The sequence below is a fragment of the Pseudorca crassidens genome, chromosome X (assembly GCF_039906515.1).
Source record: "Pseudorca crassidens isolate mPseCra1 chromosome X, mPseCra1.hap1, whole genome shotgun sequence".
Lineage (NCBI taxonomy): Eukaryota > Metazoa > Chordata > Mammalia > Artiodactyla > Delphinidae > Pseudorca > Pseudorca crassidens.
Window position 1 is genome coordinate 72,357,958 of NC_090317.1, and position 24,284 is coordinate 72,382,241.

Genomic DNA, 24,284 nt, shown 5'->3' on the forward strand with positions numbered 1-24,284 from the left:
GATACTTTGCCGGGAGATTCTTAGACCCCCTCTTGAAGTTCACTCACATATCTCCTAAAGGTCCATGAACTCCAGGTTAAGAACCCTTGCTGTATCGAAAGAGGCACCTACTGAGTGTCAGATGCTTTTCAGACATTGTCTCCTCTAATCCGCAAAAAACTCCTATGAGTTAGGGATTATTATTGTCTCCATTTTGTGGATGAGGAAGCTGATTTTCAAAGAGTGGAAGTTTGCTTGCCCTATATTATATGGCTACTGTGTAACAGAGCTGAGACTAGGATTTTTTCTTGTCTCTGTCTCTCACTCTCTCTCTTTAAAGTAGTGTATCATCTCATTGCTGTTCTTTTTTTTCCTGCCTTTTTCAATTGCAGTATATTCGATGTACAATATTATATCAGTTACAGGTGTACAACATAGTGATTGACAATTTTTAAAGTTTACACTCCATTTATAATTATTATAAAATATTGGCTATATTCCCCGTGTTGTACAATATATCCTTGTAGCTCATTTTATACATAATAGTTTGTACCTTAGTCCCCTACCCCTATATTGCCCCTCCCCCCTTCCCTCTCCCCACTGGTAACCCCTAGTTTGTTCTCTGTATCTGTGAATCTATTTCGTTTTTGTTATATTCACTACTTTGTTGTATTTTTTATCTTTTTTTTTTTTTTTGGCCGCGCGGCTCGCACGATCTTAGTTCCCCAGTTCCCCCACCAGGGATGGAACCCGTGCCTCCTGCAGTGGAAGGGCGGAGCTCTAACCACTGGACCACCAGGGAATTCCCTGTTGTATTTTTTTAGATTTCACATATAAGTGATATCATACTTTTCTTGACTCTTGATATTCTTTCTATGATGGTATTGCCTTTTAGAGAAAATATAGAGTGCTGTAATAAAAGTAACAAATAACAATAAATAAAAAATAATAAAACTAGCACATAACAAATAAAAGTAACAATAACACAATGCTATTGAATCACAATGGAAAGACAAATTAATTCTGATTGGGGAGAGGAAGACATATTGGAGGAGGTAACATTTGTGCTAACCCTGAGGAATTTAAACCCACGGAAAATTAGGGTGGGTTAGAACATAAGCATAGTGCCTGGCACATATTAAAGGCTCAGTAAATGTTTACTAAATAAACTATTTATGTAAATAGTGTCTCCAATCAGCTCTGCATTTGGGGGAAGATACATCTGGCAACAGAATGAAGAGTGGTTTAGAGAGCAGGGGGCCTTTAGAAAGGGAGGCCAGTTAGTGGGTTCTAGTACTAATCGTGACTAGAGGGAATGAAAGGCTGATTTAGCACCAGGGCCGTGGTCATGGAAAGGAGGACACGACTGGGAGAAACACAACAGAAGTAGAGCTGATAGGATTCTCAGGGTGAGAGAGACGGAGGAATCGAAGATGACTTTGAGGTTTGAAGTCTGGGTGACTGAGAGAGTGATGATACCATTAACTGAGATACGGAACACAGGAAGAGAAGCAGATTCAGGGGAAGATGAGGAGTTTGAAGCCAGTATTGTTGTTCCTTCATTTCCAGAATCTACTTCTAAGTCAGACCTCCTCACCAGTCACAATGGGGACCCAGCTCTCGCAACAGCTAAGGGTGGCTATTCTGGTTTGGATAAGGTCAGGGGAAAGATAGCTATAGATGTGCCCACGGGAGCCAAGACTGCAATTTCCATCCAGCCAAGACAGTAGAGCTTTGATAGCGGTTTCAGGGTGACTGAGCCAAGGAAGGAGCATAGCATAGGATGGAGGGAGGTTCAGACACTCCACTATATGGGATAAAATAATTTAGATGAGAAGGTGGCCGGGAATGGTGGTGGTGATGAGCAGATCCTTCCCGGGATCTAGGTAGTCTGAGGCTTCTTGGGTCTGTGACAATTTTGGATACCCAGCTTTAGTCTCTACTTAACACCACATTACAGTGGTGGTGTTACTTCTACAGATTAGATTAACACCTAATCTCCCAGAGGATTTAGCCTGTGTCATAGCACACATTCACCACACCCTCCGTAAAGCCCTGGCTTCTAAGGTTCTTTCCACCGGAAGTTATGACAGAAGGAAATGTGTGGGTGGGGAGGGGTAGTGGGTAAGGGGCCCAGGTTCCTGACACAGTCTACACCCAGGGAACGAAGAGTAAGCGCCATGTTGAAGCCACCATTGCCACTCAGATCCCTCTTATTCCTGCAACTGCCTCTGCTGGGGGTGGGGCTGAACCCAAAGGTCCTCACGCCCAATGGGAATGAAGACATCACAGCTGGTGGGAAACCTGGGACTGGAGGAGGTTGGTGAGAAGGGAAGCTGTGGGAAGGGGTCCTACTGAATTCTGGAACCTGCCACTGGACATTAGGATGCGGGCAGAGTTTTAAGAGTACCATGGGGAGGGCAAGGGGAAGGGTTCCCTGCCTCACGCTGCTTCTTCTGACCATCGTGTCTTCTCTTACCCTCCCCCACTTCATTTTCTCCCCAACCTAGATTTCTTCCTGACCTCTACACCCGCTGGGACCCTCAGTGTTTCCACTCTGCCCCTCCCAAAGGTTCAGTGTTTTGTGTTCAATGTCGAGTACATGAATTGCACCTGGAACAGCAGCTCTGAGCCCCAGCGCACCAACCTGACTCTGCATTATGGGTATGAGAAGGGGAGAGGGAATCGCACGGGGGAGGAAGAGGAGGTGGGCTAGATGTGAGAGACTGCGTGGGGACCAAGAGTATCCCAGGCTCCCCACTGTTTTCTCGTGGGGTGAGTCATAAGTCAGTTCAGAGGAGCTGAGGCTGGGCTGTGGAAATCCGGAGTACCCAAGTTTACCTCACTGTTCTTCTTCCTTGAAATCCTTCTCTAGGTACAAGAACTTTAATGATGATGATAAACTCCAAGAGTGTGGCCACTATCTATTCTCTGAAGGGATCACTTCTGGCTGTTGGTTTGGAAAAAAGGAGATCCATCTCTACCAAACATTTGTTGTCCAGCTCCAGGACCCATGGGAACACAGGAGGCAGCCCGAACAGTTGCTAAAACTGCAGGATCTGGGTAATTTGGATAGGAGGGTCAAAGGATATTGTGGGGTATTGAGGAAAGGGGTATATAAACTAGTGTTCTTTCACCATAAGGGTACTTGGGCAGAAAAGAGGCGAGGAATAGAATGGGGAAGGGAGGAGGGCTCAGGCGCACTACCTTCAGGATCCTGACTTGTCTAGGCCAGGGGAATGACCACACACGCACACATATCTCCAGTGATCCCCTGGGCTCCGGAGAATCTGACACTTCGCAACCTGAGTGAATTCCAGCTAGAACTGAGCTGGAGCAACAGACACTTGGACCATTGTTTGGAGCACCTGGTGCAGTACCGGAGTGACCGGGACCACAGCTGGACTGTGAGTGAGTGGGGATAGCAGCTCAGGCTGAGCAAGTGGGGATGAAGGATTCAATTAGCCAATAGGAAGGTCTGATCCCCAGCTCCTGTTCTGTGCCTCCCAGTTCCCCTGCCCACCTTCCACCCTCCTCTGACTCCTTTCCCTCTCATCACCAGTGAGTTTTCCTCAAGGTTTCCCTACCCATGCTCTTCCCAAAGCCAGAAAGGCAAGTAAACAAAGGCAAGCCTTTAAGGAGGCATTAAATTCTAGGCAGTGAAGGGAGCAGTGTGGCTTGAGTAGTCAAGAGAGGAGGGAGAAACTGGGAAGAACCAGAAGATGACCTGGGATGGGGGTGGGGGGCAGCAGTTTCCATTCTCCCTTCTTTTATAGACACCCATCTTTCCCTCACCCTCTTTCACCTCAAGGAACAAGCCGTGGATCACAGACATAGCTTCTCTCTGCCTAGCGTGGATGCACAGAAATTCTACACGTTCCGTGTTCGAAGCCGCTATAACCCACTCTGTGGAAGCGCTCAGCAATGGAGTGACTGGAGCTGCCCCGTTCACTGGGGCAGCAATACTTCAAAGGGTAAAATGGGCCTAATGCATCACCCCAACCCATGAGCCCAGGAACCTTTCTAGCACCACTGTCTTTTGCCCTACCTCCCTACCCCTAAGCCCCCGAACTTGGTGGCTCATCTCCCCTCACTGTTCAACTCCAACCCCCAGGAAGCAGGATTTTTCTGTGTAGGGTTGGATCAGTGTGTTGTTACAGTAGGGGGGTGGATTGGGAAGGAGGCTGAGGGGGTCCTCAAAGGGGATACAGAATGTATAAAATTTCCCCGCAGCATTCCCAGAAAGCCTGCATGGTAAAGATGGCTTTGGAATCAGGCAAATCTAGGGTTTAAACCTGCCTCTGCCACTTCCTACCTCTTTGACCTTGGGCACATCACTCACCTCTTTGATTCTGTTTCCTCATCTGTAAAATGGAGATAATAATTGCTCCCTGCCCCGCTCAGGAGTTATGAGGATTAAGTATACAGATAGCGTCTGGCACAGTGTCTGGCACCAAGTTGGGGCTCTAAATGTTGGCAAGTAGTAGGGGCGCTACAAATGTTCAGTCTCTTTTCCTTTCCTCTTTTCCATAGAGAATCCTGAGAATCCTGAGACTCTTTCGTTGTTTGCATGGAAAGCTGTGCTGATCCCCCTTGTCTCCATGGCATCTATCGTGATCCTCATCTGTTTGTACTGCTGGCTGGAACGGTGAGAATTCGGAATCCCAGAAAAATGAGGTGGGGGCTGGGAATAGGGGAAGAGGGTTGTTACCGGGTCTCCAGGAGTAGAGGGCGGGACAGTAAGGAATGAGGGATCACCCAAGTGGGCATGGTGATGGAAGGAAGATGCAGGCGCAGACAACACAGAATCGCTTCATTCCATGTGGGAGAACTGCGAGAAGGGTAATAAAAGAGCGTAACCGATGTGTTCCTGCTCCCTCTTTCTCCCCACTCAGGATGATGCCCCGAATTCCTACCCTCAAGAACCTAGAGGATCTGGTTACTGAATACCACGGGAACTTTTCGGTGAGAACATTGTCATAGGCAGACTGCAGTCTGTCAATGGCCAACTGCCTGCCAGCTAGACAGACAGAGCATGGGGGGCAGAGGGGAGGGGAGGGAGGCCTGCACTAACAGGATGTGGCCGACCAGTTGGGGGATAGGCTAGACGCAGAGAGACACCCAGAAGAACTGATCCTAGATTGGTTGAGGCAGATGGAAACAGTGGTATTGAGGGCCCAGGAGTGTGTGTGTCCCTTCTGTAATCACAGTGGTTGCAGATCTTGGGAGAGTTCCCCTGGCACAGAGCCTGGGTCTTCTACTTCCTGCTCCTAATTGAGCCCTGACCTGGAGATATCTGTCTTTAGGCCTGGAGTGGTGTGTCTAAGGGACTGGCAGAAAGTCTGCAGCCAGACTACAGTGAACGGCTTTGCCACGTCAGTGAGATCCCCCCAAAAGGAGGGGAAGGGCCTGGGGGCTCCCCCTGCAGCCAGCATAGCCCCTACTGGGCTCCTCCATGTTACACCCTGAAACCTGAGCCCTGACACCCTGACAGAACCCCAGGGCCCTGTAGCCCTAAATTTTACTAACTTGCCCTTGTCCAACCAACCTGGGTCCAGGGCTCACCTCGCCCCCCTGTGGCAGATTTTGAATTTTGTGCCCCCTATAACTGCCTTCTCATTTAATATCTCCTACTTGAGAATTGCCCCTTTGCCCTGTCCATGTTTCTCATCTCCCCCAGCCCAGCCCTTCCTCCTCACAGCATTGCTTCTGCTGTCCCTCCCTCCCTCCCCCTTTCCATCTACCCTTCAACTGTTCCAGAAACGAATGAGAAATAAAAGTTCTGTTGATAATCATCAAGGAAGTCTGCTGTTGGGGGGGGGAAGCAATGGAAACGTGGGGTGCAATGCGGGTGGGAGGCTTGGTGCCGAGGGGAGGAAAGAGGCGCGGTGGACTCATGCCGCGGAGGCAGCGGCACTACAGACTCACTCGAAAAGAGTGCTGTTCCAGAAACGGACTTTTCTCTAGGTGTCCTACACTCCTTCTAAGGGCCAGTTTAGAGTTAGATTTACCATGCTGCCCCCATTTTCTGTTGTTGTTGTTGTTGCCCCCATTTTAACAAATCTTTTATAGACCCCACCCAGGTTCTTCTTTCCTTAGCCTTACCTCACCTTCTGTCACACATACCACTTCTGACCTCATAATCCCTCAGCTGCAGCCTCAGGCCCTACCCCTAGGGATGCTGCTTATCCACAACTGCCCATAGCTCTCTCCTGTTTGCACAGTCTGGACCTCCTCAGCCAATTTAATCCATCTTCCTCTCTAGTCCCCCGACCTTATGGGCCCACTTGGCCCCCCAAGGCCTCTAGAACACCCTCCTTCTGCCATGACTTATTAAGACTCTCTGAAGAATGAGAAGATCTTCAGAGCATGTTCATCTATGTCGAACATGGAGGTGAGGGGTATCACATAGCTGATGTCTATGTGTAGGGTTGGGGATGTTGGAGGGCAGTGGAGATCACAGAGGTGGTATAACTGCGGAAGGACCACATACCCCGTGCCATCTCTTCTCAGATAATCAGCAGTTTCTGGCCAATACTAATTGTTCTGTCCTCCTGTTGCTGCAATATGTCCGTCATGAAGTGGGGGTGCCTAAAACAGGTGAGGAGTGTGGGGAGGAGACTCATGGCCAAGGATCAGAAGTAGCAGGGTCATCTCTAGCCGTCAAGTCCTCCTCCTGCCAAGAAGAGAGCTTCTTGAATCCAGACAGCTTCCTCCAACACGTTCTGAATAGGATCACTGGCCTCTTTTGCTCTCTCTCTCCCTCCTTAGCTGCCCCAATTACCCTGTGGTCTCCCTCCAGACATCATCGATTTGTGTGATGCAATGGGGACAATGCAGATGTTTTTCCTGAAGAAGACCCTTGGAGTCTATGCCAACAAATTCCTTACAGCTCGAGACACCTACTACGTTTGCAGGGTGGAGTATGGGTTAGCAGGTAGCGGCTTGGGAGCATTCCCCAGAGATAGAGCAAGGCCCCAAAGATGGACTGTGGACCTGGCCCTTCAAATAGGGCCCCTAAACCAGATCCAAATTGACCGTCTCTAGTCAGCCTAAGGAAAGGCACTGCCTCTATGACATTGGTTAGGTTAGCACATTCTATGCACCGCTCCCCACCTCCCCTGACCTGACCTAGGGATGGACCAGAGGGGAGAAAATAAGTTACACCAGCTCAAGGTAGTGTTGAGTGTTAGGGTCCTGAAATCTTGGGCTTTGGAAGGGTGGAGGCTGGGTGAAGGGGGCTGGGGATCATGCACTGCCGTGTTCACAGGAACTGTACTTCAGAATGTCTACAGAGCTTTTGTGCCCCTCCTGAAGAACCCAGATCCCAAGCTAATTGGTAAGGAGCATGGTGGAGGAAGAAGGCACATGGAGGGTACTGTATAATGGTGGGTGATGGAGAATATAGGGTGGGGCTTGTGTAGTCCATCAGGCAGGATCACAAGATCCTAGGAAAAGGGGAATAGGGTCTAGGGCCACTTCAGAAGGGATGTTTAGCTCAAACCAGGTGCAGTGTGCCTGTGTCACTCATCCCTCCTCGCTGTTTCTCAGCCATCTCCTCAGTACATCTCCCTATCCCCACCACATCATTCCCATCTTTCCCTTCACCTTTCGCTCTTGGAGTCTTGGTGTCCCGATTGCCACTGAAAAGAGCAAAGCTTGGGCACCTTCAGGTCACTCCTCAGCCTAGCTTTAGGCCCGGTTACTCCAAGTGATCATTTGAATGATGGGAGGGACAGGATGGGAAGGGAAGTTCTCCAGTCCTCGGAGGTGGGGGTGCCTTTTCCTGGTTCCTAGATGCCTTGCATACACAATGTGACCTCCTGCGGAGGGGTCAAATAAAAATGCTTAGAAGACAAGAAGCCAAGAAACGTGCTCGAACTGAATCGTCAATGAAATCGGCAATGAAATCGGCAATGAAATCGGCAATGAAATCGTCAGGGAAATCGTCAGGGAAATCGTCAGGGAAATCAGTGAAACTCCCAGTAAGCCTTCCCAAACATGGTCTGTCTCAGCAACCTCCTTTCCCCCGCCAGTCTACCGAAGGCTTCTCCACCCTGGCCCTCTGGGATGAATTTCCTTTCCAAATCCAACATCCATGCCCAAGACCTGCCTCTCACCTCTTTTGTCCTGCCTTCGGTCCTAGTTTGTAGAAAGCTTCCCTGCAGGGGCCTCTTTCTCTACTTACTGACCCTATCCTTTTCCAGTCCAAATCATCAGGACGCTCAGATGGAGGAGGGACCACTCGCAGTGGTCCACCCGTTAAGACCAAAGCGAACTTAACTCGTAGTAGGGATAAAGGTCGCCAGCAAAATAAAGTGACCAACTGAGAGCAGCAATACTAGGTATGAAATTACTGGCATTTAATGTGAGGTTCCTTTTTTCAAGAAAGACTTCTTCTCCCAATATCTGCACCAAGGCTTAAGTCTGCGCCAGGCATTGTGGAGGCTCTCAGGGTGGGTAGGAGCAGCGAGGGCAAGCACATGGGTGGGGGTGAGGAAAGACAGCGAAGTCTAGCACAATGAGCCTTTGAGGGACAGAGTGGGGGGTGGGGTCTTCTCCAACCAGACTACCTCCCCCTGGGAGACCTATCACAGCCCGCCTACTCCTGCTGGGGTTAGGTGACGGATGGGCATCCCCCCCCCCCACCCGCCACACTCCACCAAGTCCCCGTCTGAAATTCCCCCACCTCCCATCAGTCTGCCTCTGGGCAGTCCCTACCTCCCCCTCCGCTATCTGCGAGGAACAGCGAGGCAGCAGAAACCAGAGCTGGTTATAGGCATTTATTGAATTTATTCATTTATTGATTTGACACACTTCCCCACTCCAATCTAGCACATGATACAATCTGGGTAGGCCAGGCGCTGACACAGGAAATGATGGGAACCCACAGCAGGGGCGGGGGAGGGGACAATGCAAAGGGGACTGGGGGAGGGGCTGCTTTGGGGGCTAGGGTGGAGAAGGAGCCCCAGATGGCCTTTCCTAGCAGGTGCTAGTAAACCTGATCCACATTCCCCTCCATCCCTGCTCATTTCCCAGACCCTCAGCCAAGCTCCCCAGCTCCCCTTTCCCTGTTCCGCCCCTCCCCCTGCCTGCTACTGCACACACTTCCACATAACCCCTGCAGTCAGGCAAGGGGAAGAAGGGCAGGGACAGCTGTCTGGGGCCTTGAACAGGGAGGTCTCTGTGCCTAACTTTACCACCCTAAATCCTTCCCTCCTTCTCTTCTCCCCCCTCCCACCCCCTTCCCAGGCCACAAACTCATTCCTGGCCCTCAACACACTCTCCCACCATAGCACGAACCCACAGGGGGTCACACGAGAGTGTGACTGTACCCCAACACCACACTCCCAGGCACAAGGTGACAGAGTGAGGGGACCTGAGTTAGGGAAACTCCAAGCTAGTTCCGTGTAGGCCATGTTTTACACCTGGTCCTCACGGGAGCTCTTCCCCTTGCCCCCTGCTCTCTGCTGACCTGGGGTTGTCTCCCCTATTTCCCCCATGTTTCCCGGAGTAATGTCTGTAGTGTTTGCATCAGGTCACTATGACAAAGCCTTCAGAAAGAAGAAAGCATTCTCCCCATCACTAGCACCTTGCCACTGTTAAAAATCTCTATATTTGTGTTTATATTTCTTTAAAAGTTTATAAAAAGCCTTTCTGTTATCTGTAGCCGTCCAAGGGTGATTTGGCCTGGTGAGCCACTCCAGGCTTCAGACCTCGGCCCTTCCAGCTCCCCATTACCACCCCCCCAGTCCCACACCACTGGCCCAAGGGGCCACTGCATAAAAATCCCAGGCTCAACCCAGCCTGGACCAGCTCAGATAAGACTCTACAAAAAATCCTGCTCCCAAAGGCAGGGGTAAGGCCACTGGTGACTTCACATTTCCAACAGTACTGCCCGCCCCTGCTACAAAACCTATGGGGTGGGAATGGGAGGGGCCCAAGGATGGCTCCTGAGAGGGGGGCCTTACCCCCTAATTGGCACAGTGAGAATAAACCCTCTCCCTTTCCCCCTCCCCTTTCCCTCCCCACCCCCAGCTTTATAATTTCCTCAACACCCAGGTGAGCAGACCCTACCCTAGCTCTAAAGCAGGGTCCCAAATTCCCAGGGAGGGGTCAAGGGTAAAGAGTGGATATGGGCACGCCTGGCTCCGTCTCTGAAGCAGGGAATAAAGCTGCCAGCCAATGGCTCAGGGATCTGTGGGAAGAGAAAACGGAGGACAACGTAAGAGGCTCATCTGGGGCATGACAACTTTCCACCATCAAGATCCACACCAAGGAAAACAGAGACGGCCCCTTCCCCACCTCTCCCATGCTACCTTGTAGGGGTGAGCACTGCTGAGGGGCCTGGAGGTCCCATCTGGAAACTATGCCACTCTAACATGACATCGCCCTTCCAGTTCCCCGGGACCTCCAGCTACCCCTTGTTCTAGCTCTCCTTTGCTCAATCACAGGACTAGCTGGACACCTAGGAGGAGGTATAGGTTGTGAGATGCTACCGTGATTCAGCGGTGCCGTACCTGGCTCAAAGTTGAAGTCCAGTCCTTCGCCCCCATCCATGAGGTCACTGATGATGTTATCCATGTCACACTCCAGATTCTCCATGTACATATCAAGATCGAGATCCTGAGGCATTCGGTCTTGGCTTGGAGCTTCAGTAGGAGGTGTGAGCACAGGAGCCCCCAGGGGCTTGGGGACGGGAGCACCCGCCATGACTGGAGGCGGTGCTGGTGCTATCATCGGAAGGGTGGGAACCAGACCACTGGGGCCTGGAGCCTCTAGGGCCTTAGGACACAGGCCACCCCCTGTGCCTAGCTTACTGGAGGAAGGTATCCCCCCCAGCAACAGAAGTGTCGGAGCCTGGGACAGAATGGGATCTACCTGGGTCATGAGGACATCAGCAGGAGGTGGTGGCGTATCAGAGGTGAGCAGGGCCTCCAGGGACTGGGAGCTTGAGAAGCACCCTTCTCCTGCTGACAGGGGCCCCTCTGCTGGGCTGAAGAGGGAGGTGCTGTAGGTGTGTAAAGGGCCTGAAACCCCAGGATGCTGCAAAGAGAAGCCAGAGAGGCTGCTCCGAGACAGCAGGGAATGGGGAGATGTGAGATTGAGCCCATCTAACAGCTCCAGATCTTCTTTTAGGGTGGGAGGGACACCCCCAGCATAGCTGCTGGCCGAGGCTGGCATTTCCTCTTCCGCCAGCACCTCAGGCTCTGGCCTCCTGGGGGAGGGCCGGGTGCTGACAGTGCTAGCATTGGAACTGCTTCGTGGACGGAAGGTGCTCCACACATCAGCTTCCTCGCGGTTTCGAGAGCAAGGGCTGCCTGACCACTTGGCAAAGTGGCCAACAGGGCTCCTCGGAGTGGCACCTTCGGGCGGAGCTGGCAGCACAGCTGGTTTCTTCTTGGGGGCCTTGCTGCGGCCCCGGAGCAGCTTGCTGCTGCTATCCATGGAGGCTGCCCGGCGGCGGGGCGCCTTGCCACTCTTGCCTCCCTCTGGATTCAGCATCCACCAAGAGCTCTTGCCGGTAGCCTCGTTGTGAACCTTGATGAACTTGCTGTGCAGGGACAGGTTGTGGCGGATCGAGTTCTGGAGGGGGCAGAGGCAACAGGAAAGGAAGGTCAGCGGCCGGCAGTGCAGTCTAAAAGGACGCTGGGATGCAGCGGGGGCATTCCTGGAGACGCAAAGCTATTCAAATCCAGGGGGAAAAGAGGCAAAGGTAGGGGTGGGGGGTGGTGGCAGGGGATGAGACCACACACAGTTCCCACCCGAGCAATGAGCTAGTCAGAGGGCTCCGTGCCCCCCTCCCCGCACCCCCCCCAAGAGCTCACAGCACTCTACCCCTCCCAAGTCTCTGGTGGCTGTCTGGGGCTTGTGGGCGTTGAGAAGACGCACTCCTGGTTCAGCAAGAACTAGGCTCAAGTGGGAAAGAGCGTTCCACAGCTCCACCCCTTTCCTTGAGTGCAGGCTTGGGTGGAATTTACAGGACAGTGGCGCAACAGCAGCCCAGGACAGACCCACCCTGTCCTGAGCCGGTCCTCGGAACTGGCTGAGGGGCTGGAACCTCAGCAAGGCTGGTGCTCCACTCTGTACAGGGCATTTGGGCCCCGACTCTCTATAGGATCGGCAGATTCCTTTTTTCTGATTTCTCCCAATTCCTGGACACACACCCTCAAGTACATTCAGGCCAGGCTTCTCTCTGTGCCTCAAATACACCAGGCCCATCCCTCCCCTCCCTCCCTCCTTGTCCGGGGAAGGATCTCCCCCCTCTAAATTCTACTAGCTCGTCAAGATAAAGCTGAAGTCCTCTCTCTTTTCTAAAGTGGTTGCTTGACTTCTGCAGCCAAATTTCTTGTACAGCATTTTTCATCTGTTCCACACAAATTTCCCCAATCTATATTATGCTGTTTATGGTTTCAAGTAATTCGTCTTATCAAGTGTAAACGCCAGGACACGTTGTCCAGGTGGGCAGCCCCCAGCAGTGCCCCCCTCAGAGTGCCAATCTCCCAGTACATAATCAATATTTGTTGCCTGATTGGTGGGTGGCCCTCTGGTGACGGATGGTGAATCTCCCCTTGAGGCTCCGTCAGCTCTTGAGTGCCTTGAGTATTAGAAGCTGTGTTCTTCCTTCCTCCCTCGCTGCTGATTTTCTGCTAGAGATAAGTTTTTTTCTCCAGGGGCCCAGGGAGCTGAGATTGGCAGCTTCTTGAGCCCCCAGAGCAGCTTATTTCTACTGGCTGCTCCAGGCTAGTTACACCATCCTTTTGTGTCCGCCCCACCCCACCCTCCAGGAACCTCCCTTCTCTTTCCTACCTCCTTTTCCCCACTTCTCCTCAGGAATTTGTGCATAGGATCTCCAACCTTAGAGGCATTTGACCTCCCACATGAAGGTCTTTAGTGTTTAGAAACTTGGGAGGAGCCCAGAAGGGCTTAGAGCAACTAGCAGGTTGAGGCTATGGACAGTCAGAAATCACTTCATGTGTTTCAGACTGATGCTCTAGATAAGGAGACCCTCTGCCTGGGGAAAGATGTTTAAGCAGCCTCTTGCTCCAGGGCTCTTTAGAAGTCATTGTCTGTAGTAATGGCATTCCAACTCCTCTGGCTGCGTTAATGTTTTTGGTTCCTTCAAGGAATCACACTTGTCCATCCAGCCTGGGCTCTTAGTAACTGAGAACCACGGTGACTTTTGGCACTGTGATTCCCCCCCCCCGCACCCCCTGCCTTCCCATCCTCTAACTCTGGGTCTACTGAGAAGGCTCATTCCTTTCCCTACTACTCAGTACCCACGAGTGCCATTTGTTCATCCTCTCTTCTTTAGGCCTTGGAACTAGTACATTGTACAGCCTCCTACCTGGAGAGGTCGGCTCCCTAGAAGCCTACCGTTCTAACCTGTTGCAAGGGGGGTGACTGCTAATTGCTCCCCAGCCACCTAAATTAAGCCTTCTTGTTCTAGGTGAGTGCCGCCCCCTGGTGGAGTGGTAGTAACCTTGGCACATCACCAGGGAAGCCAGCTCAGTCTTGAGGTCTCCCCCTTGGAGTGGGGTGGGGGTGGGGAGTGGGAGGTGAGGGCCTTGGAGGCCCCAGATTTGGCCTGATTTGACTTTGCCATCATTCCATGGCAGCATGGATTAGCAGAAAGAGCATATGATTTATAGTTAGACCTGAGTTCAAGTCCTCATTCTATCGATTTTGGCGAGTTTCCTAACCTTTCTGTACCTTAGTTTCCTAATATGTAAAATGTGGAATCTCAGAATTGCTGTGAAGATAAATGAAATTAAAATTTTTAATTACTTTGTAAACTAAAAAACCCCGTACAAGTGTAAATTCTAAGGAGGGACTACACTACCACAGCATAACTAACAACTCATGGTTATTTCTTCTACCCTGGAAAATGAACCTAAGAGAAAAGAAAAACAGCTGTGTAGGCTGGGTCCAAGGAGGGGAGCTCTGTATGAGCTGAGACTGTGGTGTGGCAGTCTACCCAGAAATAGTGCCAAGGGTCTCAGTCAGCTGTCCTGCTTTCTGTTCTGCCCAACCCCTAGGGATACTGCGGATCCGATCCCTTGATCTCTTATACCTAGGACAAGACCCTCCTCTGCTCACTCAACCCTCTGCATTTCCTTGCATGCTGATCTCACCACCTATGGGGGCACAAGGCGTCAATAGGAGTTAAAGCTCCCAAATCTTGTGATTAGAGTCCCATATTTCTCAGGACAAGCTTTCAGAGCATCTAGCGAGATCTTTCCTCGCAGTTTCCTCGTGGAAGGCCAAGGGAGCTCCCAACCTTGTGCTCTGAAGTCAGAGCCCTATCTATTTTTTCCGTAAATATTCCTCAACAGTAAATGAAAACTTCCCCCCACAACTTGGATAGCCCCTTACTAAGGAGAGTTTCTTGGCATTATATAGGGTAAACCGAGACAGCCCACCCTTTTTTCTTAGTGCATAAGATCTGCTACCTTACCACATGGATATCACTCTTTTTACCTTTCGCCACTTCACTCCATCTTCTTGGGTAGCAGAGTCCTAGAACAGTACTTCTACCCTGAGGTATTGGGAGGCAAGCAGGGAATCCAAGTGATCCCACAGGAATGGGAGAAAAGGTGTTGGGGTGGGAGGTGGGGGAGGAGGGAAGGCTAGGTTCCTGTGGGGAATCCACACAGTTCCTGCTGTACATAGGATAAAGACTTCTCTGTGGGGATAAGTGTTTGGGGCAGGCCAAGCCAAAGTGCTGGGAGTGTTGAGCAGTGAGCAGAGAATTCAATTTTCTCCAGGGCAAGGACAGTGTCTTATTCATCTGTGATCCTCCAGCATCAAGCACCCAGCGGCATATACTATGTCTTAAGTAAATGTTTGTCTAAATGACGACGGAAGGTGGACCTCTGGGCTAGGGGTGTAAAAGGGGCCCCAGAGTAGAGGTAAGGAGACTGGGGGGACCAGGAGCAGACGGGTATTGGGACGGAGGTAAGGGGGTCATAGTTACCTTCCATCCTGCTGAGCTGTTGCTGTCACCCTTGTCCTTGAAGTAGGGCACTGTGCGGACCATCCACTCATAGATCTGGGCGAGTGTCAGTCGCTTCTCGGGGGCGCTTTCAATGGCCTGGCTGATGAGTTCTGCATATGACTGATTTCCCCAGGCATTCCGGCGGGAGCCTCCCTTCCGAGGACCTGTTACGGCCCCCAGGATCCCAGGCTGGGGGCCCCCTGCCGGGTCAGGGAGCCGGGAGGGCAACAGGGTCGGCTGGGAGCGCCCCTCCGAGCGCCCCTCCGTGTGTACCTTCTCTCCCAGACCTGACTCCACCTCGGCCGGCTCGGACGGCTCGGGAGCGAGCTCTGGTCGGGGAAGGGGCCAGGTGCAGGAGCGGGGACGGCTCTGGGGTTCGAAGTCGGGATCGAGGTCTACGAGCGCGGCAGCCTCTCTGGCTGAATTCTCATTCACTGGATCCATACGTGGAGTTGGACCTCCGCCGCTCAGCGTTCAGAGGAGCCTGCCACAGTCCCTCGCGATGCCTCCCCCCAGGGGGGAAGCACCGAGGGCCAGGAGGCACATTCCTGCCAGTCCTCAGAAAGTCTCGAACTTCCCCCTCGCCCCTGGACGCTAGCCCCTAAGCTGTCCCTTGCACACAGTTAGTTCTCTGATCCTCTCCTCCACTACAGCCTGCAGCCTCGGAGCTCTTTCCGAGACACCACCTGTAACCTTCGCCTAGCGAAGGCACTTTTTCCCCAACCTCTCACTCAGCTTCCTGCTCTTTTAAACCTGAGGCACCGTATCCCCTCACAAATCGCGCTCCCATCACCGAACGTCTCTTTAGCCGCAGTTCCCTCCCCCTTTTAAGTTGCTGCCCCCCGGACACTCCTCCCGAATTTCCTCCACCCGGATCCCTGCCCTCCCCCACGCCCCGCTCCCCCGCGTCACTCGCCCCTCCCCTGACTCCCCCTCCCCCCGCCTCTTCCCTCCCCCCAACTCTTACTCGGGTCCACGTCCCCGCGGCCCCAGCCTCTCGAATTCCCGCACCAATCCCCCTATCAAACCCCCCCACCCCCCGCCCCCCGGGTTTCCCTTTTGTTTTGCTCCAAGCTGCGGCCCCCGCCTGACGTCTCTGTTTACCACTCGCCGGGGCAGCCATCTGCGCACGCGCCTGGAGAGCGGGTTGGGAAACAGAGTTCTCTAGTCGTGCCAGCCTGGTCAGGCTTGGGGACTACATCTCCCGTCCTACTTCGCGGCCAGGAGCCCGATCTGGGTGGCAGGAGAGCGGCGTGGCAGGATATAGAGAGGGGGAACATTAATTATTAGAGGTCGTCGCGGACTTTTTCTTTTCTTTAAAAATCATTTTCTTCCTTTTCTCCCCTTCCCCCCTCCTCCCTTGTGATTCGGGATCGCCTAGATGAGCGTGTCGAGAGATGTTAGACCGTTCCGTCTTTCCATCGGAAGAGGGCAAAAGGAAAAAATGCGGTCTCTGCAAGAAGCAGAAAACCGAGAAGCACGAAGCAAAGAACTGACTAAAGAATAGGCTTGTTTTCGTGTTGAGGAGATGGGCGGAGGGCTTGGGGAACATAAACAAATGGTTAGCTGATGATGGTGTCTCCCCCACCGCTCTCGACTCCCCATACGCAGTTCCCATTGATAGTGCGGTTGCTAACCAGTTTTCTCCACTGGCTCTTCTGGCCTCTCCTCAAATATTGATATTCTCCAGGTTCCCATCTTCGGCGGCTTCACTTCTCATTCAACAGGTTCCAAACAGAACTCATTATCTGTTCCTGCACCCACACCCCTATCCTCTGGATACTCTTATCTCTGAATTTGGTTAATGGTTGTCCTAATCTACCCAGTCTCCTAAGCTAGATTTACCCTTCATCTTTTCATCTCCCTAACCTCCCACATCCAAATCCCAGTTCAGGATCTTATTTATCACCGGACTAAATTGCAGCATCGTCTTAATCAGACCTCCCACCACGAATCTTTTCCCAACTGCAGTTTATGTTCTGTGCTGTCAACAAAGTAACCTTTCTAAGAAACACTCCTGGTAATAGCTAAAATTTATGGAGCACTTATTATGTGCTGGGCGCTGTGCTGACTGCTTTATATAAACTAGCTCCTTTACTCCTCAAATCAACCCTGTGAGGTAGGTACCCCTGTCATCCCCATTTTCCAGACGAAGACACTAATGCTCAGAGATTTAGTGACTTGCCCAAAGTCACACAGCTAGGAGGCAGGAGAACTGGAATATCACCTATATGTGATCATAGCATTTCCCTGCTTAAAACTTCCTTTGATTTTCCCCATTGCCTATGTGATAAAGTTCAAACTCCTTAGCAAGGCATACAGGTCTCTTCAGATTCAGGCCACCTTTCCTGCTTCCTCTTTCACTGGGCACATTAAGTTCTGACCAGTTCGAGTTTCACACTATTTCCTGGAAATGCCATACATACCCTTTTATACCTTTCTCTCCACATCCTGGGATGTCCTCCCTCTCATCATCCCTTCCCCAAGTCTCTTATTCTGGAAAACTCTTACTCAGCCTTCCTGGTCTCCCTCACGTACAGTTAGTTCTCTGTCTTATGCATTCCCAAGCATTTTGTGCAGGCTTATGTTATATAGCATAAACCATATTATACTGTAATTATTTGCTTATGTGTATGCATGTCTCTTTCACTAAACTGTGAACTCCTTGAAGGCAGAGACAAGTTTTATGTATCTCTGTGAGCCCACATAACAGACATTCAATAAATGTTTGTCAAATGAATGAGGTCAGGAATCGAGTGACCATTGCACTTGTGCATTTGACAACGTTTTAATAAATGTATCATATTTATTTACTGCCTGGCCATGTCCCATTTTTCCTGTTAGATGACAAGCTCCTAGGGGTAGAGACTGTAATTTAACTTATCTGTATAGTGCCTAGCATTATACCATTGGCAGTGTTGCTTGATACGTGCTCTGTGATGACCAGGCTTTCCTCCCATCACGGTTGTAAAGCCATACCACCTGAAGTTTTTCAGAGGCCGCAGCACATTAGACCTTCAAAGTGATATTAGTCTGCTCATGGTAACATAACCATCTTGGTTCTACATATCCCTGCCTTCTTCTACTCCAACACGCAGTTGTCATATAGAGGGTAAAGAGAAGACTGTGTATTCCCACCTGAGGTCCAGACTAGAGGGACAGGAGATAGTTGCTCACAATGTCTGCGAACATTTCCTGCCTACGCCTCTTCCAGAACAGCCTGGAGTACGTGGAAAGTGCTGCACGAGCAGTGAATTTGGTAGAAGAGGGAGCCTGGTGGGCACTAGGTCACAAGGAGCTCTCTTCTAACTGAAACAGGTGTGGTGGCAGATCATGAAGAGCTGCTGAGACAGGGAAATGGCAGGGTGGGGCAGGCACCTGTCATGGCTTGAGTTATATCTTGTGTTGTCTCCCTTTGTGCATTTGTTTGGAAAGGTCCACCTCTCTACCAACTCATGTCCATCACCTTAAATTTCCAATTCAAAGCTCAAAACTTACATGCTCTTGGAAACTTTCCCCAACTAGCCCAACCTGACAGATCACTTAACAACTTTGCATCTCCTGAGCCTCTATGAACTCAGTTTGTATTCTTTCATTTTGTGCTTGGGGTTACATGGCTTTTCATTTCATGAGGGCATATTGTCTCCCCAACTAGAGTATAAATTCTTCAGTCAATCCACAAATGCTTATTGAGCCTTTACTGTTAAGATGAGGGTATACCTTGTAACTCCAGACAGATGAAAATGACCATAAACCATAGGACCTCCAGATGCTTTAGGAGGGTGAGCTGAAGGATCGATGGAATGGTAAGAACACCAAGACTTTAAAGCATGCATCCAGAGAGGTCAGAATTATGCACTTTATTACTGTGGCAGTGTTGGAATATACATTAGTCAAGAGAGAGAGTCAGTATGGTGGCCTTGGAAAATAGAAGAGACATTGGTCATGAAAGAGGACCAACACAGATGCAAACTATTATACATAGGATGGATAAACAACAAGGACCTACTACTGTATAGCACAGGGAACTATGTTCAATATCCTGTGATAAACCGTAATGGAGAAGAATATGAAAAAGAATTTATATATGTATAACTGAGTCACTTTGCTGTACTGCAGAAATTAAACACAACATTGTAAGTCACCCATCCTCCGATAAAACTAAAAAAAAAAGAGGACCAACAGCAGGCCCCCAGAAAACTGCTATAGTTATAAGTTACAAACAGAAATATGGTAGGATATGGGGGGCACAGGCCTTTTTCCCAGTTGCAAGCCAGGAGTTTATGATCTCAACTGGCTCCCCATTCCCACGTGTTTTTTTCCTCTTGAAGGTCAAAGATGTTTGGCTCTCTTGCCTCTTTCACCGCCACCACCCACTCTTCTACCTGGGTGCCACCCCCCAAGCCTGCTGCCAAACCGGCTTTATTCATTTGAATTGAGATAGACATTTCCCCACTTCTTTCTTACCCTGCCCAGCTTTGAAAACACCCCTCCCCCCATCTAGGGTTTGCATAGGGTTTTTGCTAGTAACTACAGAGAAAGATGAAGGGTTAACAAAAATAACAATGAGAAAGCTCAAGGAACCTCAGCTTGTCCCTGGTCTTCACAGACGTGTATGGAACATCCATGTTTTTGTAGCCCTCTTCCCTAAATCCTTCTTTTATGTGTTTCCGTGAAAGATTTCTTGTTCTTCTCGTAGAAGCCAACAACACCCTCCCAACCCTGTCGTTGTTTTTAAAAATCTTTTTAGTTAATAAACATTTCGTAAGAGCCTACATTTCCAGACACCAGGCTACGTGCTTTTGCATAAAGTACACCCCAGACTAAAGTCCTAAGATTTAGCCCCAAGTAGATTTGAGTTGGCACCACTACTAAGATCGAGGCAGCTTTCAGTCCTTTCCAAACCCTGGAAGTCAGTCTGATGTAGTAAAAAGAGCACTAGGTTGAGTCAGGAGATCTGAGTCCTTGTCGTTGTTCTGTCACTAACAGTTGAATAATGATAATAATTACACTACTGTTAATAAGTAACATCTATTCAGTTTTTATTATGTATTAGGCACCGTGTTAAGTGCTTTACACAGATTATCTGGTTTAATCCACACGATAAGCATGCAAATTAAATGCTATTGCTATTTTCATTTCACAGAGGAAAATGAGACTTAGAGAGGGTACAGGAACCTACTTAAGATCCAGAGTTACTAAGTGGTAAGGCAGACGTGCAAATCCAGGCCATCTGACTCCAGAGCCTATACAAATCAATTCACCTCTTTGGCTTTGTTTTTTTCCGTTGTAAAATGGGAATACTGTATTAGGTGATCTCTAAAGTCTCTCCTAGGTCTAAAATCCTATTTTCTGTGATGTTTGATATGGGTACAAGACTCCAGATTGCCCTTTTGGCTTTAGACTGCCCTGAGCTTACACTTCACACCCACACAAATTCTGTCCTGGTCCCCTGCAGGAATAAGGTCCACAAAGCTTCATCTCTCACATTTCTGGCTCTTTGAACTGACCTTTGAGCTTTCTCATTAACCATTCCTATAGGCCTCTATGGTTTCAACCTTCGAATGGCATGATACTTACTAGGCTTATTACCAGAAGAGCGTCCAATACACAAAAAGATGCTTGTATTTTAAAATTGCATGAAAAGAGCTAGATGTGATGCTTTATATGCTATATGCTCATAATTTTGTTTAAAATACATTGAGAAAAAAATAGGAAGAAATACCCAAAAGTGTTAACAGTGGTTATTTTTTCTTTTTACTTTCTTATATTTTTCCAGTTTTCTTTGTGTATAACTTTTAAAATGTGGGAAATGCCTTATGTTTTGCTCTTTCTATAAGGGATTTGAGGCACTTTACCAGAAAAAAAAAACAGTACAAATGTCATCAGATTATAGAAGTAGAACATCAGAGGCATGTAGAGGAAAAAGCAGCTAATGTGCGATGACTGAACATTAAATTAATCTTCTGGGCCTCCCAGGGGAACGGGGAAAACACAGTAAATTACACAATTCTTCTTATCAGAAAGAAAGACACGTGGCAATTCCTCAAGAGAGATAAAGATTTTCGTCACTAAATTCTTTTTTCCCTCACTTGAAAAGACAGGGCCACAGCAAACAAAATTTTTTGAAAAAAATAAAAGATTCGTAATCCCATCGCCCTCATGCAATTTTCATCTTTGCCTATAGCTTTCCGTCCTTGTCCACAGACACAAATAATTTTTCATAGCTGCAATTAGACCCTATGTACCATTCTGTGTTGTTTTTTTTCAATGAACATATCATAAACACGTTTTCATATTTAGTCTTCCAGAATTACAATTTTTAACAGCTACATAATGGTTCATCGCTGACGCTAAATTCCATAAGAAATTTCTCATGTGGGATTTACCATAAGGGACAATGTCCTCAGTAACAGTTTTATAATGCACACAGAAGAGATTTTCATATTACTTTCTTGTAACTACCCTGGCTAAAAGCCAAGGGTATAACATTAAAGCATTTCTGCAGGGGCTGAGCTAATATGGTTCAGGCATGTAACCTTCTGGTGCTCTAACTTGATCTGAGGACACAACTTAAAATGCCACCTAAAGAAGTGGATGGATAGAATGTCCCTTATAATATATTCCATAAATATCTCTTCTCACAGCCAGGCTTTTGACAGGACCTCAGAGGCTGACTACATTTATTCTCTGATGAAGCCCAGAAGAGTTGGTATGCTCTGTTGTTGACTGAGGCAGGATCCATATGTTTTGGAAGCCAGATGAACAGGTGGTTGGGTGACAGGGTTAACATTCTGGCTTGAAAGTTGAGAAGCTTGACCAGTGTTGTTGCCTGCGTGGAAGTTGACCTTGCATCCCCATGGAGGTAGGGTGCAGGTGAAGCCAGATTTGTCTTAGGAAACAGCTTTTGGAACTGAGTTCCACACCACAGAGGAGAGTTTTTTTTTTTACCTCCTTGGCCGTGCCGCATGGCATGTGGGATCTTAGTTCCCCGATCAGGGATCAAACCCGAACCCCCTGCACTGGAAGTGCAGAGTCGTAACCACTGGACCGCCAGGGAAATCCCAGAGGAGGCATTTTTGATCTGAACAATTTTCAAAGCCCATAACCAGTCAGGTGTCCTGGGCATAAGAAGGGAATTCTCGTAAATATTCCAATGGATCCTCTGTTTTTAGGAACTGTAGGGTCCCAGTGTGTCTGCCAGTATGAATTAGCTGCAGAATGGGGTTTTATATTGACCAATTGAATCTTGGAGACTGTCACCAAGGACAATTGAAATTTTTTACATAAATGAGATTGAGCTGTTATTTCTGGCACTAATTGTATACCAGAGCCCATTGCCTCTTAAGAACTACATCTAATGTGTGATAATACTATGTCAGCAGAATAAAGGTGGATTCATTTTTTTAAATTAATTAATTTATTTATTTATGGCTGTGTTGAGTCTTAGTTGATGCACGGGGGCTTTTTCTAGTTGCGGCGAGCGGGGGCTACTCCTCGTTGCGATGCGCGGCCTCTCATTGTGGTGGCTTCTCGTATTGCGGAGCATGGGCTCTAGGCACGCGGGCCTCAGCAGTCGTGGCATACAAGCTCAGCAGTTGTGGCTTACGGGCTCTAGAGTGCAGGCTCAGCAGCCGTGGCCCACAGGCTCAGTTGCTCCACGGCATGTGGGATCTTCCCGGACCAGGACTCGAATCCGTATTCCCTGCGTTGGCAGGCAGACTCTCAACCACTGTGCCACCAGGGAAGTCCCCGGATTCATTTTTTATTTAAGAATTTTTATTGTATTAGCATTACAGTCATAAAACAAAAAAAAAAAAACTTTTTAAAAATAGGGAAATATGGGCTTCCCTGGTGGCCCAGTGGTTGAGAATCCGCCTACCGACGCAGGGGACGCGGGTTCGTGCCCCGGTCCAGGAAGATCCCACATGCCGCGGAACGGCTGGGTCCGTGAGCCATGGCCGCTGAGCCTGTGCTCCGCAACGGGAGAGGCCACAACAGTGAGAGGCCCGTGTACCACCAAAAAAAAAAAAAAAAAAATAGGGAAATAGAATAAAATAATTACCCACAAACCCACCATCTTAACACAACTATCATTAGGATTTTGTATACTTCCCTTATTTTTTTCACCACCCACCATATTTTTACATATTTATATTCACGTTATGTATATAAATTTGTGTCCTGTTTTAATAATTGTAGTTACACAAGTAATACATGAATAGATTTTTCTTTAAAATTTTAGAACATTACAGAAAAATCTAAAAATCCCTTTAAAAAGAATCCCTTTGGTCCCTTATCCCATTCACCTTTCCTCCCTCCTTGAAGTTAGCACTGTCATTAGTTTGATATGTACTCTTCCAGACCTTTTAAAAAAATACTCTTACATAGGAAAAATGTAGTATTGTTTTGTGTGCAATAAATGATTACATTCAGCAACTGACTTTTTTCACACAAAAATGTTTTTGAGATCTATCCTTGTTGATACTTCTAGCTCATTCCCTGTAACTGCTGTATTGTATTCCATTTAACGAATATGTCACATTTTATTTAGCCATTCCCCAAGGGAGAATTCTTATGTGTGTGTGTGTGTGTGTGTGTGTGTGTGTGTGTGTGTGTGGCAAGAGGGTTAAAAGGTCTGCTAAACTGCCTTAGTTTCCCTGGTGTCACTTGGAGCACATTGATGCAAAGAGACAACCTGAAGTAAGAAAAAAAATAAGTCACTTTAGGAACCCTCCTACACTGTTGGTGGAAATGTAAACTGGTACAGCCACTATGGAGAGCAGTATGGAGGTTCCTTTAAAAACTGCAAATAGAGCTACCATATGATCCAGTAATCCCAATCCTGGGCATATACCCAGAGAAAACCATAATTCGAAAAGATACATGCACCCCAATGCTCATTGCAGCACTATTTACAATAGCCAGGACATGGAAGCAACCTAAATGTCCATCAACAGAGGAATGGATAAAGAAGATGTGGTACACATGTACAATGGAATATTACTCAGCCATAAAAAAGAATGAAATAATGCCATTTGCAGCAACATGGATGGACCTAGAGATTGTTATACTGAGTGAAGTAAATCAGACCAAGAAAGACAAATATATGATATCACTTATGTGTGGAGTCTAAAAAAAGGCTACAAATGAATTTATCTACAAAACAGAAATAGAGTTACAGATGTAGAAAATAAACTTATGGTTACCAGGGGGTAAGGGGGGGCAGGATAAATTGGAAGATTGGAACTGACACATATACACTATTATATATAAAATAGATAACTAAGAAGGACCTACTGTATAG

At 48.7% G+C, this 24,284-nt stretch overlaps 3 protein-coding genes across 4 annotated transcripts; 2 read left to right on the plus strand and 1 right to left on the minus strand.

The window, feature by feature from the left end:
- The first annotated feature begins 2,150 nt into the window (after positions 1-2,150).
- IL2RG (interleukin 2 receptor subunit gamma) lies at positions 2,151-5,744 on the plus strand. Of its 2 annotated transcripts, none has more exons than XM_067722468.1 (8): positions 2,151-2,302; positions 2,490-2,643; positions 2,855-3,042; positions 3,247-3,386; positions 3,791-3,953; positions 4,513-4,627; positions 4,875-4,944; positions 5,286-5,744. In XM_067722468.1, exons 1-8 carry the CDS (start codon positions 2,251-2,253, stop codon positions 5,460-5,462), a joined length of 1,059 nt encoding a protein of 352 aa, XP_067578569.1. In that variant the 5' UTR covers positions 2,151-2,250; the 3' UTR covers positions 5,463-5,744. The 2 variants fall into 2 exon arrangements, with proteins under 2 accessions (XP_067578569.1, XP_067578568.1); XM_067722467.1 differs by having other exon boundaries at positions 2,160-2,298.
- Positions 5,745-6,348: 604 nt separating this feature from the next.
- Positions 6,349-8,309, plus strand: CXHXorf65 (chromosome X CXorf65 homolog). The gene is made up of 6 exons (XM_067722718.1): positions 6,349-6,373; positions 6,493-6,579; positions 6,782-6,916; positions 7,250-7,318; positions 7,777-7,876; positions 8,180-8,309. The coding sequence occupies exons 1-6, from the start codon at positions 6,349-6,351 to the stop codon at positions 8,307-8,309; spliced, it is 546 nt and encodes a 181-aa protein (XP_067578819.1).
- Positions 8,310-9,013: 704 nt separating this feature from the next.
- Positions 9,014-15,893, minus strand: FOXO4 (forkhead box O4). The gene is made up of 3 exons (XM_067724616.1): positions 14,957-15,893; positions 10,500-11,565; positions 9,014-10,177 (listed from the first exon to the last, which is right to left on the minus strand). Exons 1-3 carry the CDS (start codon positions 15,419-15,421, stop codon positions 10,170-10,172), a joined length of 1,539 nt encoding a protein of 512 aa, XP_067580717.1. The 5' UTR covers positions 15,422-15,893; the 3' UTR covers positions 9,014-10,169.
- Between the last annotated feature and the right edge of the window lie 8,391 nt (positions 15,894-24,284).